This window comes from Coregonus lavaretus (genome assembly GCF_964263955.1).
Source record: "Coregonus lavaretus genome assembly, chromosome: 26".
Lineage (NCBI taxonomy): Eukaryota > Metazoa > Chordata > Actinopteri > Salmoniformes > Salmonidae > Coregonus > Coregonus lavaretus.
In genome coordinates, this window is record NC_140013.1 from 10,216,113 (window position 1) to 10,231,114 (window position 15,002).

At 41.7% G+C, this 15,002-nt stretch overlaps 1 protein-coding gene and 1 pseudogene across 2 annotated transcripts; both read left to right on the forward strand.

Moving 5' to 3' along the window:
* The first annotated feature begins 8,496 nt into the window (after positions 1-8,496).
* Positions 8,497-11,311, forward strand: LOC311101690 (flavin reductase (NADPH)-like). Its single transcript, XM_084142842.1, has 5 exons — positions 8,497-8,664; positions 9,454-9,615; positions 9,937-10,026; positions 10,132-10,263; positions 10,631-11,311. Exons 1-5 carry the CDS (start codon positions 8,580-8,582, stop codon positions 10,783-10,785), a joined length of 624 nt encoding a protein of 207 aa, XP_083998968.1. The 5' UTR covers positions 8,497-8,579; the 3' UTR covers positions 10,786-11,311.
* Positions 11,312-12,144: 833 nt separating this feature from the next.
* Positions 12,145-14,554, forward strand: LOC311101759 (SERTA domain-containing protein 3-like; annotated as a pseudogene). Its single transcript, XR_014615753.1, has 2 exons — positions 12,145-12,272; positions 12,803-14,554. The product of XR_014615753.1 is annotated as an SERTA domain-containing protein 3-like (transcript).
* Positions 14,555-15,002: the final 448 nt, after the last annotated feature.

Consider the following 15,002-nt stretch of genomic DNA (forward strand, 5'->3'; position numbering starts at 1 on the left):
AGACCCACCAAGTTTGACTTCTGTTGCATTTCAGGGAGCTCACGTCTGATTCCGGGGGTAGAACCCCCTTGGCCCCCCATAATTCGCACACTGGATCAGGGTCATGATCCATTGGAGTGTAATTATCTCTCTCTCTTTCTCTCTCTTTTCTCTCTCTTTATTGTTTCTCTCTCTCTCTCTCTCTCTCTCTCTCTCTCTCTCTTTATTTCCTATCGCAAGTGTTGTTGTACACAACCATTCACAACCATCTAGTACATCAAGAAATAAATGTTGAGTCAGAAAGAAATGGCAACAAATATTGGACAACTAAGCAGCCAAGTGAGACACAAAAGAAAATGTCAAAAAAGCCTCACAGACATTTCCATGTCACCAGAGGGACCTCCACTATCTGCTTCTATAGAATGATGAGCCCAACATACAGACATTCTGAAAAATATAAACGCAGCACACCCATCAGTAGAGTATTCTCAATTCCAGAAACGAGGTCATCAATAAATAAAAAATATAATATTTCAGGAATCAATTGGAAATGTACAGTAAATACATTTCATACTGAGATCATACCGAGAGCATACTGAGATCATGCTGAGAGCATACTGAGATCATGCTGAGAGCATACTGAGATCATACTGAGATCTTACTGATATCATACTGAGATCATACTGAGATCATACTGAGATCATATTGAGAGCATACTGAGATCATATTGAGATCATACTGATATCATACTGAGAGCATACTGAGATCATATTGATATTATACTGACATCATACTGAGATCATACTTACACATCTTTCTATATGATCAAATTTGTCTCAGATCAGGTCAAAGGATCGATGCAATGCCCAGTGAAATTCAGTTAGGCCTAAATCCAATGCTCAGTGATATTCAGTTAGGCCTAAATTCAATGCTCATTGAAATTCAGATAGGCCTAAATTCTATGCTCAGTGAAATTCAGTTAGGTCTAAATTCAATGTTCAGTGTAATTCTGATTTAGAGAGAGCTACTGTAACAATCACACCACAGCCCCCTTCCTCTCCAGATGTGGAGAATGTATGTGTGTGTGTGTGCGGGAGACGCAGAGGGGGGTGTAGTGAAGCATGAGTCTGATGTTTCACAGCTCAACGCGTTCCAGTTGGTTGTCTCATTCCCCACCAGAATGTCCCCTGGACACCCAGAGCGCCTCCTACAGTAGCTCCAGAGACTGCACCCGGAGGCGTCAGCAGTACATCTCCATGACCGCTCAGGAAGCTGGTGTGTCCTACAATCCCATACCACCAGATACTACTAGACCCTTGAGCCACAAAACCAGGTGGTAGGTCACATACTACCACACGCACATTATAATTCCATGGTCATGTACTGTATAGTGAAGGATGACACTCTGACAGTAGGCCACCATACAGCCACAATGGTCGCCAATGCATTAAGGCTCCAGCCAAACTGTCACACTGTCATTCCTGTCAAACGTATTGGCCTGTGCTGTTGCTAGCCTTAGGTCGCCCCAGCAGGCCTTTCCTAGACCCACCACCTGGTGTCCCCCTAATAAGACAGTCTTTTAGCTTAAGGATCCCACTGACTGACGTGATGTGGTTCTAACTGGGAAACAAACACAGCTGTCAGTGTCTCAGCGTGCCAGAGGCCCCTCTCACATATCCAAGACGCTCCACACTGAAACAACAACACTGTTGCTCTCCAGCAATAATCCAGCCCACATATGCTTCTGCTGCTACGGGGACAATTCACAGACAATTCACTATCCGGGGTGCCAGACTGTTTCTGCCATGAATAACAGCAGCCTACATAGCCTACATCTAGCTGGGTAACAGCTAGAGTGGTGATCAGGCTAGCTCTCAACAGTGAATCCAATGATGATCAGACTAAAATGAAGCAACAGATTGACTGGCAACAAGGGACGACACAGGGTTGCATACATGTCCATGACACCTCCACAAGAGACACGAAAAGGCAACATGCCTAAGCCCTTTGATCCCTCTGGTGCTGGGAAAAGGTCAGACAGTCAACTGCACCTTTGACAACACAACCACCATGGCAGGAAGGGTATAACCATTGAACTTTAGCAAACACTGAGTCCTTACTGTTTCTTGCTACACCATGTGCATACTACAGGGCAGGATAAGCCATGCTCTGGCCACAATTCAGACCACAAGAGTCTGAACATACATTCAGGATTCTCTCTATGGGTTAGTCTGGCCCTGATCATTTTCTGTGTTGCTGTGTTCTGCTGCTTCTGTTCTTTACAGACTGCCTCTGCCCTTTATAGCTCCAATCAATTGTAGATACTGCAATAGTCTATAGTGACATAGGCACAATTCAGATTGACCATCTTTGTTTTAGTCAGTTGCTTCAATGGTTTCTGGCCCTTGTTCAGCATTCTCCTCCAAAGCACTCAACATTATTATTGCTCTTTGGATACATTGTGTCACCTGGCTACAACTATAAATCTCCAGCCTGCCGGCATGGAGTGAGACTCAGGCTGTATATCCCCTTTTCCCACTGCTCCAAACATGCTTCTGGAAAGGATGGCTCTGGTACGGTAATTCACAACACCTAACACCTCCTCAACCTCCTCACCGCAAAAATAATTCCCTGGCAACAAGCCAGGTGCTCCAGTAGTGCTCTGCCTGTGACCTTCTCACTTCCTACTTCCTGTCTGAGAGAAGCAGAGGTCCTTTGAGGAGCTATGGAAACCATTGCAGAAATGTCCGGCTACACAAACTGCCCTTTATTTAAGATGTATGGAAATGCTGAATTATTTTAGGGATCTCTTTCTGCTGTATTAAATTATTATCTGACTGGGTTGATTCTATCCTGAGTAGCCCCTCTTTGCAGAAATATGTCATGAGTCTTGATTACATTTGTCCCCCCTTTGCAAAGCATTGATACTGTAAAATATACAGAACATTTAAAAAATATTTTAGAACCTAAACGTAGTGTTGCTAAGAATTCCAAGTGAACATATTTCTCTCCCTTAAAATCCACCTCCAGTACACAATCAATTGAACACGTCTTGACAATCATCAAAGTGAAGCAGTTCGTTTTTTTTGTAAATAATTTCAGTTCCAGGAATAGTACATTTACATTTAAGTCATTTAGCAGACGCTCTTATCCAGAGCGACTTACAGTAGTGAGTGCATACATTTTGGTACTTTTTCATACTGGTCCCCCATGGGAATCGAACCCACAACCCAGGCGTTGCAAGCGCCATGCTCTTCCGACTGGTACGAGAGTGACACCCTGACCCCTAGCTCTCTTCACTGTGTAAAGAGTTAGGAGCCTAAAGAAACTAAGCCACTATGGAAAGAAGAGGATAGAACAGAAGAGAGGAAGAAGTTCCCCTGAGCATAGACAGATGCCACACCACATTACACACCACAGAATTGAGGACCTTTAATTCTGTCCCCTCAGGCTGGGGACTGGTTCCTCATCTTACTGGTCCCCCCTCCTTATACATTCAGCTTTTCATCCATCTTTTACACAGATGTGTGTATCAGAGGACATTTTTTACTTTGACCTTTACTTTCCACACAATATTGCGGTCAATTGGCGTACAATGGAGAACACTTGGAGGATTGGCTTTATGGCTAGGTCATTTTCTGAAGGCACACTTCCATAGTATCAGTAGAGACCCAGGCCTTTTATTGTGTTTAGATGTAAAGACAATAGGTCCCATAGTCTACTGTGTTCAAGGGACAGAAGACCCAGAACACAAACAAAAAAAACACCAGTTCGTGTAAGCCCTTTATCTGAAACAACTTAACTTTAGCCTATCAGACGTTATACTGCATCACATTTCCAGAAGTAGACTATGCAGATCTAAAAAATTATCTGCAAATATTGAAAATATCAATGGCGTGTATCAATCACTGTCTCAGCACAGGACAATGTAGCCTGCAGTGTCCGTTTGAATGGCTAGCATAGGCCTACTAGGACAGCAGGCCTTGTCAAACGATTATTTTCAAAGTCATGCAACATTGGCCTATAAGACTGGATGTCAAAATATGCTAACGTTAAACCATAAATTCTCATTTGCATTCAGAATAAAGGGTTTCTTGACATCCCTTTTGCCTTTGCCCACAAACTTTGCTGAAGAGTCTGAATTTGACATTTTTGCGTCCAATGACAGATCAGTACAATGGACAGCGCCAGCGGTAGTAGCGTGACGTCACAGCACGCCACTGACTGTGTTGCAAAGGATCGCTCAAGTTATTTCACAATTTAAACAGCTGTGTGTGACCAACATTAACAACACTGACATCCGTAGAACAGGCTACGCCCAGCCATACGGTCAACAAAAAAATCGATAGTTCAGTGAACAGAATTTAGGCTTGATCCACACAAAATCTCCGCACATTAGATCAAGATTTCTCATTTAAAACCTGCATAATTAGGCTAACATTAATAGTAGTGCCTAGTGCCTAGTGGTGCCTATCCAAGGTGATGGTGAGGTGGGCTACTACAGTGTCGACGCAGTTTTCTGTGCATGCCTGCGTGTAAGAAGGCAGGGCAAAATAGGATATAAATGACATATATTTTTTTTATGGAATAAGCGTGGAAAGGTAAACATGTTGTCAGGCTGCTTAACTCCCTTTTGTGCAATCGCTTTTAACCTTAAAATGACACACACGACCTGCATCCGTACCACGGCTGTCTCATTGGTCCATACCGCACGTAGGCTATGATCACGGTCCCCTGCACCATCCCATATCAAGTGCATGGTGCTTTTCTTTGAATTAACACTTTAAGCAAGAAAGTGGCTGCATTAAAACGACATAGTCTATGCTATAATTGTCATATGGCTAATCTGCTGTTGGATAAAATAGCATTTACATTTGGACTACTTTTACTGTAGTTGCAGTCAAATAACGTAGCCTAAGCTCCATATGGCTATAGACTACTATATGTACAAGCATGTTAGTTAGTGCCGCCTTAGGCTACTTATTTCAAGAATAAGGCTTCATTGTGAGATGCAATGAATGTTCTAAAAGTGTCATGCAAATGTAATACACGTCTGTGCGTTTAATGATCAGGAACATGCATGGACCAATACTAAATAATTAAATATTTTATAAGGCCTATCCTAACCTGTCCATATTTGCTATTCAAAGCCTACGCACAAATAGTAGCCTAACTATTATGTTTGGCAAACACAAGTGATCTAAACAAAAGCATAAGCCTAATACCCAGCAAAATCAAATAAAACAGCATAAAATACGACCCTTTTGAATCACTGCAGTAGCCTTAGCCAATGCAGGCCGGTGTTGCTGCATCTCCCACGAAAACAGGCACCTCGAATTGTTCATGCTCAATGATCTTTGAAATGGCTTTTAAAAATATAGACATGCAGCATATGCTACAACGACCTTACCTTAACCCCAATTCCAGATGTGGGTTTGTTTTTCACCGAAATAGACGTCAAATCAGTCGATGTGGTGCCTGTATCAATGAACCAGTGAGCAAATTATGAACAGAGCCTCGCGACGCCGTGTTTCTTCGCTGGCATAGTAGTCAAGTAGCCTATATCCTCAATCGGACTGTGGGATCAGTATAAAGATATCTGGCTAATAAAGGCAGATAATGCGGTTATACATGTCAATTCCATGCTGTGGCTAGTGGGACCACGGGACTGCCATGAAAGGTGTCTTGCAGCCAGGCAAAGATGATTGAACAAATAATCCAAGCCGGTGGGCTCGGATATCCTGTCCACTTGATAGCCTACGCGCTCCCTCTCCCTCCACTCGTGATACTGCTAGAGAGAATTCGGCATTAGTGCGGCGAAGGAACCCACCTCCGTATAGCGAGAGAGAGAGAGAGGGTGGGGTGGGGGGGGGGGGGGGGGGGGGGCGCGCACACAAAAACTATGAATTCCAGTAATACTTTACCCAATATAAATGGTGTCTAGGGTTTACAGATAGAAATAGAGATGCACTACGATTATTTTCCTTAGAAATAGAGATGCACTATAATTTTTTCCCTATCTCTATGAAATTGTTTGAATGTTTTTGATGCCCCCTTCCATTCCCCGTGGACATTTTTCATTTGAGAACATGTAGTTTGAAACTATTGGAAGTTAGTTCATGTCATACTGGGAAGTACCTTAAAATAAGTGGAATTATTGGCAAGTAGGCATATTATTAAAAGTACATCCACATAAACTCATTGTATTACTGGTTTATAAACTGATAATAAACAGTTGATAACTACATAGTAGCGGGAAGTAGGAGGGCTGAGGGTGCTGCAGCACCCCCTGAAAAAAATCTGAATTAAAAAACAATATTAATTTTTAAAAAGCACACCCACCCCGAAACATCTATGGATAACTAAATAAAAGCTTTGTACCTGAAGTGACATCAAAATGTATCTACTTCAACCTACAGTAATTGTTCTCTCCTAAATAAAAGCGTTGTACCTGAAGTGACATCAAAATGTATCTACTTCAACCTACAGTAATTGTTCTCTCGTCGACGATAAATTACATTAATGTCACCTAATGAAGAGCATTTCATACAGGGAAGATCTTATGGCATGCATCTATGAAGGAAAAATGTGCCTATGTTATGTAACAGAGGTGGTTCTCTGAACCGTCTCTTCCCCCAGCCACTGTATCGCCGTTTTTATTTTATTTTTATTTATTTATTATTGATTGGACTGATCTTTTATTTATTTGTATTTTATTTTTTCACCTTTATTTAACCAGGTAGGCCAGTTGAGAACAAGTTCTCATTTACAACTGCAACCTGGCCAAGATAAAGCAAAGCAGTGCGATAAAAACAACAACAACACAGAGTTACACATGGGATAAACAAAACATTCAGTCAATAACACAATAGAAAATATATATACAGTGTGTGCAAATGTAGTAAGTTATGGAGGTAAGGCAATAAATAGGCCATAGTGCAAAATAATTACAATTTAGTATTAACACTGGAATGATAGATGTACAGAAGATGATGTGCAAATAGAGATACTGGGGTGCAAATTAGCAAAATAAATAACAATATGGGGATGAGGTAGTTGGGTGGGCTAATTACAGATGGGCTATGTACAGGTGCAGTGATCGGTAAGCTGCTCTGACAACTGATGCTTCAAGTTAGTGAGGGAGATAAGTGTCTCCAGCTTCAGAGATTTTTGCAGTTCGTTCCAGTCATTAGCAGCAGTGAACTGGAAGAAATTGCGGCCAAAGGAGGTGTTGGCTTTGGGGATGACCAGTGAGATATACCTGCTGGAGCGCATACTACGGGTGGGTGTTGCTATGGTGACCAATGAGCTAAGATAAAGCGGGGATTTGCCTAGCAGTGATTTATAGATGACCTGGAGCCAGTGGGATTGGCGACGAATATGTAGTGAGGGCCAGCCAACGAGAGCGTACAGGTCACAATGGTGGGTAGTATATGGGGCTTTGGTGACAAAACGGATGGTACCGTGATAGACTACATCCAATTTGCTGAGTAGAGTGTTGGAGGCTATTTTGTAAATGACATCGCCGAAGTCAAGGATCGGTAGGATAGTCAGTTTTACGAGGGCATGTTTGGCAGCATGAGTGAAGGAGGCTTTGTTGCGAAATAGGAAGCCGATTCTAGATGTAACTTTGGATTGGAGATGCTTAATGTGAGTCTGGAAGGAGAGTTTACGGTCTAACCAGACTCCTAGGTATTTGTAGTTGTCCACATATTCTAAGTCAGACCCGCCGTGAGTCTAACGAGCGAGACTATGTGAACCACATTCACATAACCTTGCCAGAGACCTGAATATGTGTAATAGTGAAACGGACGTCAGTGTGCTGCTAACAGTTTAGCTTCCTCCACTGTCCCAATACCGGGCTCGAACCAGTGATCCTCTGCTTTGGAACACACATGTCCGCCCACCTTGACAACGTTTGAGCTAAACAAAAGGTACCAATTATACAGCTCCATCAGCGACATTTCAAGCTAGCTGTTGAGTGAGTTTACCGCACGTTCTTAACTCCGTTACAATAGCACCTCCCCGAACTAATGCCTGCAGGCTTTAGGTCAGTGGGCTACCACATTCGTGTGGCTCACAATGTGGAACACAGGAGATGGTTCGAATCCCAGTCAGTTACATTGGTGCCTTAACCCGGATGGCTGTCGCAAGGTGGAGGAGGTTGAAGTGTAATGAAGGTGATTCGCAAGTCTCTTGACAGAGTTTTGGGAAATGCCATCGTTTCAGATCTTTGGATCTCCAGACAGAGAAAAACAGAATACATGAGTTGAAATTCTCTAAAAGGAATATATCTTGCCAAGAAAATCAACAGTGCACTATAGCTGATCTGGATTGATCAACGGACAAAAAAAATCAAACAGGACTCCTGCACAATTACTGCCCCGTTGTGACTGTGTGCGTTTCCTTTACTTGATGGGGCTGGGAGGAGTCTGTTACGGAAGTGAGCCTTTTTTGGTTATCTAAAAAGGGGCGTTTCTCAAAGTGTCAAAGAGATTCATTCTGCATGTATGTTTTCAGATACATTGTTGCACACGATCAACGAAGCAAGAAGTTGTAACATTCTTCCGTGACCAGTGATAGTTTCTCAATTTGTTATTATGTCAGAATCGATCAAGAATGTTGCAATATTTGGGGCCACGGGAATGACCGGACTGGTGACATTACCACTGGCTGTTGCAGCGGGTAGGCAACGTTTCTAAATGACAGAATTTACTAATTATTGTAGATTATAGGTTATTTACACAATCCCTCATATAGCGATTTCTGTGTAGCCTGGTCCAAAAGTGATCGGAGTGTTATGCCTTGTTCCTAAACTATGCTGAACGTTATTCATCTGATTTCCTATGCAATGCTATAGGACAGCAGACATCTGCCATTAGAATATGCTATACTAGTGTAATTGGAAGTATCAATGGTCATCTGAGCTATTTGCCACAGCCTTCCTCTGGGGGGAAAAAAAGTTATTATTTTCTATTTTATTCTATATTGTGTTGTTGTTTTCTGTTCTCTTCCAATCTGATCTGTTCTATTCGATTAATTACATCGTTTCAAAATAATAGCAAAAGTGCTAAAAGAAGCAGATATAATTTGGCTTATTTGATTAACAAGTGTTTTCGTTTCCTTGCTCTGAGATCACGGGACAAAAGTGTTGAGTCATGCAAGTCGTTATAGGGTTCTGCTGACTCATGATTGGGATGAGTGCATTGCAGTGCGCAGCAGATACTCGATAAAGTCCGCTGTCCGCTTATCGCGCTTATCGCGCTTATCCAGAACACTAGGATGGCCTAATCAATTAGACCCACGGCTATGCTCTAGAATTGAGATCCATTCATAAAAAAATAACCGATTGCCTACATTACATATTCCTCTCATCTTCATATTCCCATCAGACTCAAATCCCTCTGGATCATTGGTAGATGATAAGATTAGTCAATAAATTCATAATGCTTCTCTGTACTTCATTATCCACAGGTTACAACGTGACAGTGCTGGTGAGAGACCCTGCCAGGCTGCCTGCAGAACACAAAGCCTGCAGGGCGGTGGTGGGAGATGTCCTCAATAAGGAGGATGTGAAGAAGACCATGGAGGGTCAGGATGCTGTTATCATCATTCTGGGCACCAGGAATGACCTCAGTAAGTTTAGGCAATCTTTCATTAGTAGGCTATAGGAATTTTAAGTTAGTAAAAACATATGTGCAGTTGTGTGAATAAAACCAAGTTATAACAGATACGTTATACAAGCTGAAATCTATCTTGAAGTGCAAATCAAAATGGAAGTGTTCAGGAGTCTTATTAAAACATGTTTTCTGCTTTGAGGTAAAATATGTTTTGTAATAATGTTCAGGGTGAGTTGCTGTAACTAACTGCACTAGGGTTGCTGAAGTAGGCCTACACCATTTAATGCTTAGGCCAGGATAATGGTCAGTATGTTCATGTTTCAGTTGCAATCCACAGGTCCCACAACAATTATGTCAGAAGGAACCAGAAACATCCTAGACGCCATGAAAGCTCGGGGGATCCGCAAAGTAGTTGGCTGCATGTCAGGTACAGAGGAATCTTGGACAGTCAGGGTCACAGCATCTTTCCAACTTCCAATAAACTACCATAAAGAAACCATATTATTATATTGTCCCCATCTCTGCTTCACAGCCTTCCTCCTATGGGACCGGTCTAAAGTGCCACCCAGGCTCCTGCCAGTCACAGAGGACCATGATAGGATGTACATGGTGCTGAAGGAGTCAGGGCTGGACTTTGTGGCTGTCATGCCCCCTCACATCGATGGTTAGTCATCCCCCGTCCCCATTTCCTGAATCAGTAGAAATGTAGTACTGTACTACCAGAGTCGCATACTGTAAGTGGTTCCAGTGATGACATGATAGGCCTATCATCCTTCCTCACGCACTACCCACTGGGCAAAGACGTAAATTCAACGTCTATTCAACACTGGTTCAATATAATTTCACTGAAACTACGTGGAAACAATGTTGATTCAAAGTGTGTGCCCAGTGGGAATGTACTGGATGGATTTGTGTTATTCAACTGATATTAAACATTACAAACATATTGAGTAAACATTTTCTGAATATGTAATAATATTAGGTGCCTTATATTGCACTGCTAAATATAAATGCACTGCTATTCCCAACAGATAACCTCCCTTTGACTGATAAGTACACAGTGACAGAGAACATGCTGAAAGGGCGGGTCATTTCCAAATATGACCTGGGACACTTCTTCGTCAAGTGCTTGTCCATCTCTGACTGGGACAGGAAGACCGTTGGGATTTGTGGGGAGTACAGTTAACCCTAACAAGACAGAGCCCTCCTTTCTCCGTTTCCATAAAGCAGTTAAGACAGCTGGCCTATCAGACACAGCAACTTAGATCTTCTTTCTACAGGCCAATCTTTCTTGCTTGAAAGAAATAGCAGCTTTGGCTTTTGCTAATGTTTTGTAACTATTTAGTTTATCTTGACAATGGATATTATAATGTATAAAAATTGTAATATGTTAAACATCTTTGTAATTGTGTGTGGGTCTCGTACTTTGTGCAGACTGTTTAATTTGATTCATAGCCAATATCTTTCAAATATCGATTTTACTTTGACTTTATATTTTATTTTAACCCAACAGCAATTGAATGTTGACTGAGTATGTATGAGTGCAAAGTGAGTCATCAATTAGGCCTATGTGTTATTGATAGCCTAGGCCTACTTGTAGCCTGATCGTGTGCTATGCCAACAAATGTAGACTACAAATGTTTATATTCCTAAGAACATATGATGTCATCATTTTATAGCTAGCTTTTGAAATAAAGAGTTTTCTAATACAACATAGTTGTGAGGTGGCAGTCTTTATGTGTCACACTCTCTAGAAAAACATGTCAACAATATTTATCAGAGGTATTTGCTGGCACTATGTAGCTATTGAGGGTGAACAGCTGAAATGGAGCTTGAACCAAAAACTGTGGTTATAGGTGAACTAGCACCTGACCTGTGCCATGAAAGTCTTAAAGGCTTCTTGGCAAAGGCAGTAGGACACTCACATACAGGGTCACTATTCCCCATCTCTAGAGGTGTCACATACACTATGTGAACACTTCAAACAAAAGCTTAGAGACTGCTGGTACTATCCCACCACTGTCAACACTGTAGATGACATTTCCTTTATCTACTGCAATTCTGACGAGTTTGAATATCTAATTTGGCGAATGAGACAAACATATTGGAAACTTTCTGCTTAAATATAGAGACAAACAGGTAGGCATGTAATGACTTGCGTAGCCTAATATCACAGTAGCATGGGTATACAAACCATTCAGTAACTTTTTGAGCAATGTAGCTCGTGACAGTCCATAGTTAGCTTTGTCAAAATAGCCTAGCCTACTGTAAACCCAATGAAAGTTGCTTGCTTATCATAAACTCATGTTTTTTTTTTTTTATTGAAATACAAAACACACCCAAATATTGACAACGCTCTGAATGTATGATTGACCTGGAACTCACTCTGTAACACTGGAGGCAATTTACGAACACACCCTTGTAGGCGATGTCATGGTGACGTTGGCTAGCTAAACTCATGCGTAGAAAACGTCATCGGGTCCAACGGTCGTCTTGCACCGAACTACGCATGTGCAGGCCGTCAAATCACAGGCACTCCTTCGATATAAAATTGTTTTTGACTGAAAATGAAAACGTTTCAGTTTGTTACTTTCACGAGGTTGGAGTAACAATATGTTCAACTACTTAAGACATTGGCTCGAATCTAGGTTGTGCTTTTAGATTTCGAGAAAAGTAAGAACTAAGAAATAATTTTTCACTTCTCTCATTGACTTATCAAACCCCGGCCTGGTCTGTTGGTCAGATTTTGGCAAGAGTGAAACCTCTCCTTTCGCCTCTTCATCTCTAGTGAAACTTACATCTCGGGCGGGAACATGTTTTCTTTTTAAATTAGTTTGCCGGTGGGTTTTGTACCGAGCCGCCGAGCTAGGCAAAAAAATATTTAAAAAAGTGTACCTAACAGCATTCATTACTTTTGTATATCGAAAAGATAACTGAAGACAGACGAACAGTTGCGCACGACAGGTTTGTTGTTGTTTTGCCAAATTGCGACAAAGTAGGTAGTGGAGAGAACGCTACTTTAGTAGCTGGCTACTAGCTAGCTTACTAAGTTAGTCATCTAACCAACGTTAGCTAGCTACTAGCTATCTAGCCATTAATTTCTATCACCGGGACATAGCTATATTACTGCAGTCAACTTACAATTTAACGTGTCGTGATGTGATCTCTAAAGATTCTTATCAAGTTTTGTGTTCTCCATCTAGCTAACTACGTTAGGTCGAGGATGAAATCCAAGGGACAGAAGCGCAAACTCGATGATGTCGTGGGGTGCATGTGTAGCTGCACTTGGGAAAGCCAGCGGCAGTCAGTGCTCGGCATCTCCATTGACAAGTACCACCGCGGGCAGGAGCTGATGGAGCCTAGTTTGCGCAGCTCCGTGTTGATAGCCAACACCCTGCGGCACATACACCTAGAAAACAAGCCTCCATATGAGTTAGTTAACCTGGCAGGACCAGTGCCACCCATGGTCCCATCTAAACCCTGCCTCCACAGGGAGTCTGGTCTGGGTGTTGTAAACAGTGCCTCAGGTGTCGAGGACATGGAGGATGTCTGGATGTCCTCAGAGAGTGACTTCTCCGTGTCAGCTGCTGTCTCCTCCATTCTGAAAGAACTAGACTTGACTGTCGATGGAGGGCTAGGTCCTCAGGCACCTCAGAGGACACCTTTCAGGTCCATTGAGAACCTACCTGGAGACCTGGGGCTCAAACAAAGCTCTGAGGGGTGTAGAACCTCAGAGGGGGTGGCTTTTGGTAGTGTGGAGGAGGTAATGTGTTCCAGCTACCTGCAGGATGTGAAACTGGATGAACTTTTCCATGACATCGACACGTCTGTGTTTGACAGGGAGATGGGGGTCCAAGCACTCTCTGCTGCAGCCAGTGACGAGCTGCTTAAGTACTTACCCTCTCTGTCCTCCGTTCTGTCCACTTCACCCTCTCCCTTCTCCCCCAGAGCTTCAGGGACCTGAATGAGCTGGAGCACATCATGGAAATATTGGTAGAGTCTTGATCACCAGAACTTTGAGGAAATTAAGACATTATAAAGAGAACAAGACATTGAAATTGAGTGTTTACTCTGTCCAGTTGATTACATGGTTTAATGACTGAAATGCGCTGTTTTTATACAAAAGAAGAAAAAGCTGAATGAGAGACTAGCCTACTTTTTCTAGTAGTGGTGTTTTAAATGTTAAACGTAATATTCCTTATGCCTAGCTATATCAATAGATGATATTGTAGGATGTTCCTAATAGCAAAGCAGTTCAGACTGATGTCAAATAAATTAATTAGTTGGTAGGATTGACTCAAACAGTTGGAATTTTGGAATATCATTACATGCCTCAGGCATCAATTGAATTGAAGGTAAATTACAAATGTTTTATGTGAAAAAACACTAACTTGAGGGGAAATGTCTTCTGTGAAGAAATCCCCTTCACTGGTCTTACTCCAGTAAGTCGAGGGTCAATACTGAACACATTCTCACATCCTTTAATATCACAAAAGTACAACTGAACTACAATAATACTGTATTGAATTGGTCAGTATGTTTTGTAGTAGTACCCTACCTTGCCTAACCAGTATGCATAATTAGGCTACATATTGAGCTGTGCCACTAGCTTACAGCTAGCTTCAGCCATTAGGAAATACAAATATTACCTTAACCCGAGTAACTGGCTGTGAAATGTCATGATGCTTACCAGTAGTTCAATATCAGATTATAACAGCTGAAGTTAATATAGAGGAATTCCTCAGTTTGGTTATATCGTACTCGCAATGATGGGGGAAAAATAGTGTTTGCTTGCAGTAACTTGGTTGTTGTAATATCCCAAACGGACGTGGCAGTTTCATCATTAAAGATTTAATTACGGTCTATTGTGTGTCATTTTTAGAAAATGTCTAACCAGGGTCATAAATGGTTCAAAGGATGAGTTATTTATGAAAACTTCATATTAAAATGTTCAGCTAAATATGATCTTTATGTTCCACAATGGCAGTTTATATATTTTTTATTTTATTCTTGTTTATATAATGTATTTTGGCTTAATGCCCTGAAAAAGCAAATTATGCTGACATTTTATGATGAAAGACATGTAAGTGCGCTGTCCAATTTATGCAAACACCATGTTCATATTTTTTATACATTCTGAAATTAAATGGGTTTGTGCTGCAGAACACTAGCAAGCAGCCAGAGAAAATACTCAATGTACCGTGCTGACCTCTAGTGGACATAAGTGTGAGAACAACGCAAGTGCCTCGCAACGATGCAAGTGCAGGTGGAATTGTGCTGTTGAATTGTTAAAGTGCATGTGAAAAGTTTCATACTGTACGAAAGACTATTGAGAGTAAATATGTGTTCATCATAGGAGAGCTGTAGCTCCGCCTACCGGTGATGTGGAGCAGAGCATGCTGG